The 12,059-nt window shown below is 33.7% G+C and overlaps 1 protein-coding gene across 1 annotated transcript in view; it reads right to left on the bottom strand.

Annotated features, from left to right (window-relative positions):
- LOC118196388 (uncharacterized) overlaps positions 1 to 10,977 on the bottom strand; it is a 310,238-nt gene extending 299,261 nt beyond the window's left edge. Inside the window, exon 1 of the mRNA XM_085818940.1 lies at positions 9,551 to 10,977. Within this exon, the coding sequence (XP_085675066.1) occupies positions 9,551 to 10,525 (975 nt within the window). The 5' untranslated portion in view covers positions 10,526 to 10,977. The remainder of the gene's footprint in view (positions 1 to 9,550) is intronic.
- Positions 10,978 to 12,059: the final 1,082 nt, after the last annotated feature.

The following is a 12,059-nucleotide window of genomic DNA, read 5'->3' as shown; positions in this document are numbered from 1 at the left end:
AATTTTAAATGCATTTATCTTTCGTTAAATCATTTTTAAAAATCAAAACGATGTTAAAACTTTATTTGAAGAGGGGGAAAAGCAAATAGTTGCAAACTTTAGCATCATAACACAAATTAATTGCTATTGCAACCTTATGACATCTCAAATTTTAAGCCGCAGTTTTAAGAACAGTTTTCAGGCTATTAGTCTTGAAACGGGATTTCGCGCCGCATCATTTTAAAAATCTCTGAATCACTTTTGAAATTGTTGCCACAAAATATTATCGGCGTGTATTACTTTTAAAGAAATTAAAAAATGAAGAATCCGCTTGAACGTATGTATGTTTCTTGCATTGTGAAAAAACGACGATACCTAGAGCCATTAAATTTTGAATAACGTAGTCCTCCACCCAAACATCTACCCTGGAAGCCTGAACTTCGAATTTCATATTTTGTAAAATTTAAATTAATTCTTAACAAACTCAACAATTCGAAAGCCATAAGTAGCAAACACTATACGGATTAAAACATTATCTTCAGCGCGAGAGACTATCGAAAATTCTAAAGATATACTGTTTTCAAATATTTTGTCATTTTGCAATTCAACTGAATTTTATGTTGACGTAAGTGCGAAGAACATGATATTTAATTAATACCAGATACTAATTACGGAATACTGAAATGAAAATAATTATTATCTCATAAATAATTTACTTCTTTGGTTAGCAGAGTACATATTAAAACCAAAACAATAAAAAAAATATTTTAATCTCCTTTGTTTAACACTTAAAACAAAACTTATCAAGGGAAAAGTGTTCTGAAGTCTTAGATTAAGTTGATTAATGAGTGACGAAAAACATGTTTCGTTCCAAAAAATTTCTTGATACGGGGCCGTTCCTGGCGGGGGTGCACCGGGTAAAAGTATGCGGGCAGCAAAAATCTGGGGCGGCCGGGCTCTCACGATACCACGCCTAAATACTTTAAATTCATTGCAAGTACTTTTTATACAATTTGTCATAGTAAGTACTTAGTGTGTATGAAATAAAAATCTCATTAATCACTGAGCACTTAAAAAAAAAAAAAAAAAAACTTGGGGCGGCAATCTTAGGAAAGTACGCGGGCAGCCGATGGCCTAAGAAAGGCCCTGCTCTGAGACTTTAAACCCAAGGGGGTCGCGGGACATGCAACAGAGGGTCCCCCAAAATTTTAGCAGTTTTGATATTTTTTAACTTATTATAATAATTTTACAATTGCAAATATTTTTACGCAATGTATCTGAAAATAGATAAAGGTAAGACTATACAGACAAAGAAAGAAACGGAAACATTTCCGTGCATTCTTTTTATAATATAAACGTTCATTTTCCTTAATTTTCACGTGACGCTGTGTCGTCTGTTACTTATTTAAAATGTTCACATTGTTCTATGTCTTAAAATTAGAAATTAAAGTTAATGACCTAAAACTGCAATAGTATATTACCGTACAAGTGAAAAACTTGACAGTTTCCCTCACGCGTATATTGGATTTGCGCAATTCTTATGGGGTCGCGCAAAATTTTTGTAAATATTATGGGGTCCTGGGGTCGCGAAAAAAAAATCTCAATTTTAAAAAGGGGTCTCAATTTTAAAAAGTGCGAGATGAGATTCCTGTATCCTTAGAATCATTGTCCTGTTGAAACACAAATGATGTTCCTAAGCCAAGTTTTTGGGACACTGAATTTCACGTTATGGCGCAATATGTCAATGTACGTGCGTGCTGTCATAATACCATCAATAAAGCACACAGGTTACCATACTGGCCCAAACTACGACGCTCCCTCCATGTTTTACAGTCTAAGTTAAATGTTGTTTTCCCAGTTCGGTGTTAGGCTTTCTCCTTTCCGTTTGCCCTTGTCGTCCATGACTCTCGAAAATGTTAAACTTCAATTCATCGGACAAAATAACAGTGTTCCAAAATTCTTCTGATAAGTTAAAATGATTTTGCAAAATCTAATATTTTTCTCTTGTTTATTTCTGAAATGAAAGATTTCTTTCTAGCTGCCCTTCCATAATAACTTCCTCCATGTCAGACATTCCGTTTAGTCTCTACATTAAGTTTTATGCAAAGTATTAAAATCTTTGGCTAACTGGGGTGCAAATATTTTAGGAGTTTTCTTAACCCCTTTAATAATGCCCCATTTTCCCTCGCAGAAAATATTGGATGCCGTCCACTTCTAATCTTATTTCCCGTCGATCCTGTCTCTTTGAACTTTTTTACAACACTTCTAACAGTAAATATACTTATGTTCAATTGTATTCCTATATCACGATTAGTTAAACCCTTATTTCCGAGCTGAATAATCATGTTTTTAACATTAACATCCAACTTCTTCGACTTCGAAGCAATTTTATCACATCATTAGCAAAATAAAGTTTTAAAAGTTTTGTTCCGTTCCGTTTGCCCTTGCCACCGCGTCTAGCTTGTAAAGATGCAAGCTAAGTTTTAAAAGTTTTGAAGTAGCACTGCAGACTTTATTTATACTAATAGGGTTTCTTGTCAGTCTAAACACGTGACCTCAACAAAACGAAATTTGCACAGCAGTTAGAACTTTGCCAATACTTTTTTTGATATGCAAATTTACGTTTTTGTTGTATATTTTGTGTAAAACGCGTATTAAATCGAAAGTTTCATTAGATTTGTGTGTTTATTACCTCCTATATTTGTTTTGTACAGCTAAAATTTTCAAGCATTTCCTTTATTAAGTTATTAACTAATAAATTATAGGAAATTGCCAATACTTTTTTAACCCACTGTAAATGTTTTCATAAGAATACATCTATTTAGGTTATCGTTTGTGTAACAGAATGCTGATGTATACGCACTATATTAAAGCCGGCATTCTATAGAAAATCGAAGCATTTTATACAATGCCAAAAATTGCCCGGCAGTATATGAAACTATTAACATTTCATACATTGCCTAGGCATTCTACAGAATGTCAAATGACAAACCAGCAAAGCATGAAATACATCTATGATTCATTTCGAATATCCAAACATTTATATATTCATACAGAATTCTTGCATTTAATACATTCATTGCATAATTCCATACATTGATTTCTTTAATCATTTTGTTTTGTATAACTTCGTATTTCGAACTACATATTTTGAATAAAAGTTTTTTTAATGACACTTTTTTTTTGGAAAAAATAAAGTATTTTTGAGGAATGCACAGCTTTTAAATGATAGCCTTGTCATGACCTTTTTCTATACTTTGTCTAAATAACATCCGTCATTCTATAGAATGTCCAGATATTATATACAGTGGCTAAGTAAAGTACATAATAATTCTCATATTTCATAGTTTGCCTAAAAACGTCAGGCATTCTATAAAATGCCTAGGTAGTCTATAGAATGCCAGCGTTTCGTACAGTGCCGGTAATATATTTATCGAGTTTGGGAAAGGCGGAGAAGAGGGAACGATCTTTTAGCAAAGGGGTGCATGGGGCAAAAAGGTTGAGAATAACTGCGTTACGAAAATTGTCTGAGTTACCGACGAAAAAAAGTACAGCAAAACGAAAACATACCTGATTCTCACAGCGAAATACTTTCAGCTGATCACTGAGGAAAACACATTTTGTAGATTCTTCTCTCCTCAGAGCCCGTTCTTTCTTTAGTTCAGGGCTCCAAAAGGTTTTAATCGTCTGCATGAAAGATGTCATCTTTTCTGTTGTAGCATCCAGTTGTTTTTTGAGATCGCTACACTGACTCTGCAGTTCATTTAGGCTGGACTTTAATTCCATGACTCAAGTGTAATCTGCCAAACAATAACTAGGAAGTAATCGGTACCTTTCCTGTTGGTAATCCTTTGCCGTAAGGTTGCCAGTTAAAAATTTTGATTTGGAGCCAAACAATCGTAGCAAAATGCCAAAAAGAAGTCAGGCAGACAAACTTAAATACACTTTTCATCCTTTCATCACTAGTAAACCTCGAGATCTAGGTCTTTACCATCACCCCAGAGAGAATAAAGCAGACGTTACGGCGCGAATCTTCTCAGCTACAAACCTGTCGCTGTTGAAGAATCCTGAACTACTGTTCTTAACTGGGCAGAACTCCTGAGAATACTAGGAAAGCTGGTGCCACCGATTTACTGATTCTTTTTGCGTATTTCTGGCGCACTTTTAGGAATCAATGAATTGCCTCATTTGGACGCTAATTTCTGATTCGTTCGCTTTCTAGGTGACGTGATACTTTCTCCGCGCAAGTGATATTAGTGCACCTCATGCCTGCGGGAACAAGGGATTTTCTAACAGATGTAATCAGTTAGGGACAACAAACCATACTTTCGCACAGTCTGTCAGAAAGAATCAATCAGCCTCATAATTGAAAGACTGGCATGGTTATTCTTCAAGTAGTGCCCCTTAATGCTCCGAGAGTTTCTTGTGTATCGTTAGTTCCCCCCCCCCGAGTGTTTTTTTTTTTTTTTTTACAATATTTACGTAAAACGAATTTAACACTTACTGAAATATCTAAAAGAAAACCATCGTAATCTATAACCACTATTGATATGTATGTAATATTTGTTTAAATGTACAAACTTTAATTTTATAAATACATTTTTATAGTTAAGAAAAAAATTATTAAGAAAAATATGCATTTACATGATTTAAAAATAACTGCAACTTTAAATTTCCTCATAAGTATAATTTTCTTGCTTGCGAGCACGCTTTCTCCGAAATCATTAATCACAATTTCAAAAAAAAAAAAAAAAAAAAAAAAAAAAAAAAAAAAAAATTGGCCAATCGCCTATGAATTTTAGAAATTATCTCTCATTTTGTTAAAAAGTAATCGATTTTGGAGTTACAAAAATAATAATTAAAAAAAAAAAAATCTGATGTAGCCATCACATCACTTCCTCGTACGACCTATTAAATAATACATATTTTTTGCTGCATTTCATGGAAACGTATTTCTTCGAATTATTCTAACTTAGAATAGCCGATCCCTCCAGGCAAGCTGAAAGTGACATAAAAAATTGCAAATTTTGAACTTAAATATCCCTCTCAATTTTTATTGTACGGGAGTCAAACTTCTTATATTTTAGAAAATAATCGATAAAACTTTTATATTTTCATAACGGGCATAAAGCTTTCCAACATACGAAGAGAGGAACTGGCAGACCGCATTAAAAGTCGCTATTTGTCGAAAGTTAATTTTTGTTTAAATCTGACGTTGTCAAAACATGAATATTTTTGTAATCTAAAATATTTCTATAATGGAAATGGTTTGGTTTCAGCTTTTGGGCGAAACCTAAAAGGGAAGTGCTCAACTACATGTTATAGCAGTTCCATATAAAAAAATTTCAGCGGTCTATAACTACTCGTTTTTGAGTTATGCGAGACACACACGAAACATACGTAGAGACGTCACGAAATAATTTCTTCTGAATCCATTTCATAAGTTTTGGAAAAAAGAGTCCTTTACTCTGTCCGTGCGTACAGATATCAAACAAAAACATCGTTCAAATGGATTCGCAAGCTATCAAAATGGATATTTATACTGAAATATGATACCAGAAATTTTTCACGATTACAATACTTCCTTTCCTTCGTACAAAGAAATAAAAATGCATTTAATTCAGGATATATCTAATTAAAAACAGTCAATAGTTTTACAAATTACATTACATATTTTTTCACTTTTTAAACAGACAGAAGATAAATATAACGTTCCCATGTCAGTCTCAATACATATTCATCTGAAAATGTTCCGTGATTTCACTTGAATTTCGTTTCGCTATTCCACCTGGGCCATATGTCGATAACTACAGATAAACCACACTGAATTTAAAAAAAAGAGCTCTTTGGGCAATCACTGAAATCTTAATCTTTCAGATATTTTTTAACCTATTTTCTTTTTGTAACATTACAGCCTCTAAAATCTTTTAAATCCTTACCTTTCTTTTTATGTATTTAATTTTATTTTCACATATTTCATTTCATGATATTAATATGAAATATAGAAATTTTCAGAGGTACTATCAAGTTTAATTTTTTTTAATAATTTGACCCAAAATTCGTGCTTTGCAAAACAGATCTGTTTGGTATATGGTACAACGTTATATATGCCAGTGGTTTTTTTCTTTAATATTTTTATTTTTTCTGGCTAATACTATGAACTAATTTAATACTTAATATAAATACATCCAACAGTGGCCGTGCGGTAAAGAAACTAAACGCTGGTGGTTCAACCTGGGTTGGATTCCGTGCGAACGGGCTGGCTGTATGGTTGTTATCGTGATTCTTAAGAAAATACGAATCAATTTCCCTTAAAAAGTTTTCCACGAAGCCATCCCTCCCCTTAGGCAGATATCCCTGACGTGCTTTGCCATTATTTTATTTCTCGTTTACCGCTCGAAGTAGCGTATTATTTTCAAATACTAAGCAAGCCATCTAAATTGGTTACTTTAAAAGCGAAAAAAATATATAATGTTTTTTGTGAATTTAGCTAGAGCTATTTCGTACATCCAGCTAATATAATAAAAATAAATGAAAAACAAATTACAATTTCTGGTTACAATGTGCATATGTTCGTGTGAAAGTCTACATGTGTTCCAAATTTAATGGCTTAAGGTGACGCCGTTTTCTCCGCAATACGAGAAACATATACATTCTTAATTTTTCCATAATACAAAAAATTGCTACCTGGTAAAATAAAAATTTCGAAGAAGAAAGAAATCTAGAAATAATATTTATCATCTACGCTCGTTGACAAGTATTACAATTTTCACAAACACAGGAGGAAAAGAAAAAAAAAAAAAAAAAAAGCTTTCAGATTTAAGATTATGCCCAAAGCGGCATTTATTTAACGTTTTATGTGTTACCTTTATTTACTGAATATCCTGCTCTTCGCGCTTAAACCATAAAATTCAATTCAATAGCAATATCTCACACACACACATACATACACGAAAAAAAAAAAAAAAAAAACTTGCGCTTAAAATAACCGTGCTTGAAGATGCAAGCGATGTTAATGTTAATGGAATGCTTTGAAATCGTTAAAGTTTTACAAAATATGAAATAGATAATAAAAAAAAGTTCTAAATTCTAAATCTAGGCTTCCAGATACCCATATTCGAGTGGAGGACCGCGTAATACAAAATTTGATGTCTCTAGATACCGTAGTTTTTTCATAATGCAAAAAACATACATACATTCATGCAGATTCTTCATTATTTAATTGCTCTAATATAATGCAGGACTGTAACATTTGGTGGACACAATTTCGATTCAGACTTTTATAGTGAACCAACGCAAAATGCCAAAACGAAATTAATACCCCTTTTGAGCTAACGTTCCCTTAAGCTAAAATTATTTAAAAAAAATAATAAAAAAATCTGAAAGCTTTCAGATTTTATATTACGCAAAAGGGGCGTTTTTTTAATGTGTTGTGTGTTACCTTTATTTACTTACTTATCATGTTTTTCGAATTTAAACCACATAAAATTCTATTTAACAGCAGTATCGCAAAATATTTAAAAATATCATATCTTTAGAATTTTCGATAGGCAATCTCGCGCGCTGGACATGAAAATGTTCTTTTTCGTACAGTGTTGCTACTACTCGCTTTGAATCGTAAGTAGTTTGTTAATCAAAAATTTGGTTGAAGTTTTACCAAATATGAAAAAGATAATAAAACGGATTCTAAATTCAAAATACCGGCTTTCGCCCATGTTCGGGTGGAAGATTACGTTTTTCAAAAATTTGATGACTCTACGTACCGTAGTTTTTTTCACAATGCGAGATAAATACCTATATCAATGCACAGTCTCCTGTATATAATTCCTTTTAAAGTAATACAGAGTAATAATATTTTGGTGGTGGCAATTTGAAAAGTGATTCAGCCTTTACAGTTTTTGAACGCAAAATCCCGTTTCGAGACTACCGTGTTTGTTCGAGTAATAGTCGTTTTTTTTTTTTTTTTTTTCCTCCTATTTTTTATTGTGAAAGTCTAGGTGCGACTATTATGCTAGAAAATCTACTACACAATACTGTACACTTTTGACGATTTTTTCTGCTTCAAAACGGAGATGCGACTATTACGCGAGAGCGACTATGCAAGTAAATATGGTAATAGCCGTTCTGAGCTAACACTCCTTTGGGCTAAAAAAACGAGGCTTTCATTGTGTACTGCATATTTATAACAGTATGAATTAATATTTTTTAAATGTACATATTATTCTTTTTTAATAGATTACATTCAGTGATGAATAAGGAGACGCTTAAAATAGCTATTACAAAAAGAAAAATAAAAAAATAAAGTTATTTTAATGAAATCTGATAATGCAATTTCACGGACCTAGCTAGTAATTAAAAATAACTGGAATGAATCTGTATTTACTGCTTTTAGAAAGCTTAGTTTGTAAATTAATAACAAAATAAATTCGAAAGATATATTAAGTATCATACGCTTCTTTTTTTTTTTTTTTTCGTTTTGTTTTAGAAATAACATTTAAAGTTAACACTTTGATACAATAAACAAACACAGTCAGAAATATTTTACTGTGCAGGAACAACACAAAAAATACGACGCACAGCTTAGCGTTACAATCAAATTAGAATTAAATTCTTGTTGTTGACAACTTCTAAAAAGTATTCTTTAAAAAGTATTTGATATTATTGTTTATTGTCAGAGGATTATTTAAATTATTTATTTTATTATTTCACATTTCCCATATATATTTATCGCGGAATCTTTTTAAAATATTATTTTTCAGAAAACAAAATCAGTTATCCAAATCAAATCGTGAAAATGAAAATAAAATGGCGGGTGAGGGATTTTTCTCGGGGCTGAATCATGCAGATTGTTTTATGCCAAGAGAATTCACATAAATTTCATTCCTGTTTCAGGAAGTCGAATACATTTTTAAAAAATAATAACTGTGGTAGCGTACATATTGGAGAATTCGTTTATAGTTGTTCCTGCAATTAAAATCAGTTTATTCAAAAATCCAATATATATATATATATATAAAAAAAAAAAAAAAAAAAAAAAAAAAAAAAAAAACTTTTAATTTTTCTTAATAAAAAAAAAAAAAAAAATACCATTTTGTTCAAAATTTTAACATTTGCAGGCTTGGAAGTTCTCTCGTCCCACTTCCCAGAGAAAACTCTTGTTACAAGTAACAATAAAATTTTCCTGCATTAGGATCTAAGCACACAAGTGTATAAAAAGTTAAAAAATACTGCACAAAAATAAAACAGAATCGAAAAGATAGTGCAAATTAATACATTATTTTTGTCCTTTATATACATTTGTGCACTTTGATCTATTGCACTTTGATCTTATTGCATGTTTTATACACGGTGTTTTATTGCATTTGCAAATAACTTGTTTTGTTTATTTTTTATATTTGCCAACTCTTTGTTCCAGATTGAATCTGTACTGGATTTAAATGTTTCTAACTTTTCAATATATGTGTGTGTAATTAAGAATCATGGACACTTTGCTGAATTTATGAATGAATATTCTCAACCGGAAATCAAATCCGTTATGAAGGAAATAGTATTTAAGTAAACAAAAACATACCTGGTTCTCAGAGCGAAGTATTTTTAGCTGGTCATTGATGAGAGCATATTTTGCAGCTTCCTCTTTCCTGAGAGCACGTTCTTTCTTCAGCTCGGGGCTCCAAAATGTTTTAATACTGTGCATACTAGATCCCAGTTTTTGGGTCGTAGCGTCCAGTTCCCTTTTGAGGTTACTGTACTGATTTTGCAGGTCGTTTAGCCTGGACTGTAATTCCATCACAAAACCGTCACCTCCAGATCTGCCATAACTGTGTCTGGTGTCACCGTAAGATCCGTGTCCAGAACGAGACATCGAGTGCCCAGTGTCCCGGTAGGGATCAGTGTCCATAGGTCCGTCAAGATCCCGGTAGGCGTAATCATCGCGATCACGGTATCCTGACCGATCCAGAGATCTTTCCCGACTTCTTGGATGTCGACTTCCTGATCCGGTCATGTCAGTACGATCGAGGGATCGGTCTCTGGGATCGCGGATGGGCACAAATTCTCGGTCCTGGTCCCGCTCCAGGGAGTGGTAATTTCTCAGAGGCACCCGGGTAGCCGAACGACTGCGATGGTGGCCGGGTGTCGGACCTCCGGTTCCTCGCCCGTCCATGGTCGGGCTGCCCAAGTCCTCGTTGTAGTAGTGGCCTCCTGCGGAGCCTTGACCTACGTTAAAGGCGCTGGTGCTGATGGAATGCGGCACGGGGCCGTCTGTAGGCAACGTTACGGGGCTAGCGTTGCTAGACCGACTTACTCCGTAACCGTGGCGACTGCTTCTCCGGTTTGCTGCCGGATTTTCGGTAGACGCAGTGCGTGAGCCGATGGGGCTGCCTCGGCTGGACACTGGCTGAGAGATGGAAGATGGTTTATAGTAAGTGGAGGATGCTGCTGAGGCGACTGGATCGCGGCGGACTGGCTTGGGCGATTTTTGGTTAATGCTGCTGCTCCCGTACACTTCGCGAGACATGGCTGGTGCTGCATCTATTCGCGTCTGCATCTACTACTAAACTATGAGATGACGATACTCTAGATGGATACATCCGTCCTACGGATATTTAATGCCGAGTGAGCATGTTGTGAACAGAATCACACGCTGGCTGATCACAACAGCGACTGGGTCCAACTGCGAGAAAGGTTTCACAACCACGATGCCATGGTTCCACGACAGGCAGCACCCGATCTTCTCCCTCTCGTTCTCAGTCTCTGACGATCAATAGCTCTTCCCGCCCGCTACCACTGCTCTTCTGCGGTTGGGAGAATGCCGGTTAATTTTTCCGTCTCCGGAAATAAAGCTAAGCAGTCCTATGATCAACATTCCGTTCATCGGATATTAGATCAATCTCTTAATTAAACTTGAATAACATTTTCATTTAAAGTTCGCCTAGCGGCAGTTCTAATTTGCATCAGACACCCTACTTTTCGTAGCGGAGAGTCGGAGCAGCCTCTTTGAGTGGCTTACTTGGTTCGTGACGTCATGCGCGCCGCGACTCCCAGCTGTTGCAGAGTGGCCAATGAAATAACAATAGGTCAATATGTTTGCGGAGTTACAGCGCCATCTATTGCGGGACTAAGCAGTTGAAAAAGGATGGGAAGTAAATGAAATGTCAGAGCAACGTTTAGAGCATTTTTTTTTTTCTAATGTTGTAAAGATAAAAACTAAACTGTTCAGTATAATTTTAAATGAATTTTATTACACTTTAAAAATTTTATTTTATTGCTCTTCTGTGTATTAACTTAAAGTTATGAAAAAAAGGATGATTAATAATATAGTACAAATTGTGTTTGAAATACACCTGCTCTAGAAAATGATAATAGAATATATAACATTAACACAGTTTTCAAAAAATTAATAATTTTAAATCAATAGTTGTAAAATTAGATAATTATTATGCAATCAAGAATTGAAAAAACATTAATTGAATCATTTCAATTGTCTTCTCTGTCCGACTTTTTCTTCCCTATTCATCATTTATTTATTTATTTTAAAATTTTATTCTAATTTATTTAAAGCCAAAAATATAGCAAAATTTGAATAATTCATTTCGCGTATTTCTTTAATATATTTAGACTTCATAACGTTTAATCAAAGCCGGATTAATCTTTTTTTGGGAGCCTAGGCATTTTTTCTCCTCCAGCCCTACAAGAAATAGACCACACAAAAAAATAATCCCAAAATTTAAGAACACTAAAAAACAAATAAATGAAAAATGTTGCTGGGTTAATTAAAAAACGAATTCATATGTTAACTTTTATTAAAAAGAAAAGAATTTTCAGTATAAAACAAAACAATAATCTCCAGTTTTTATTTCAATAGAAATAAAAATAAATAGAAATGTATAATTTTAACTTACTGGAAATATTGCGAAACTGATTAGAAACATGCATTTGATTGTGCTGCAATACACCAATAAAGTTAGACCTGTTTGATCGAATCTCATAAATTAAAAAGTGAAATTTATTCTGTTAAATGGAAACACGAAATTAATTCAAAAATACTTCCCCTCCCCATCGCTCTTATTTCTTCAAAACTG

This window comes from Stegodyphus dumicola, chromosome 6 (genome assembly GCF_044657685.1).
Source record: "Stegodyphus dumicola isolate Sdum_Otavi_A_Nest chromosome 6, ASM4465768v1".
NCBI classification, from domain to species: Eukaryota; Metazoa; Arthropoda; class Arachnida; order Araneae; family Eresidae; genus Stegodyphus; species Stegodyphus dumicola.
This window is presented reverse-complemented; position numbering and strand designations above follow the sequence as displayed.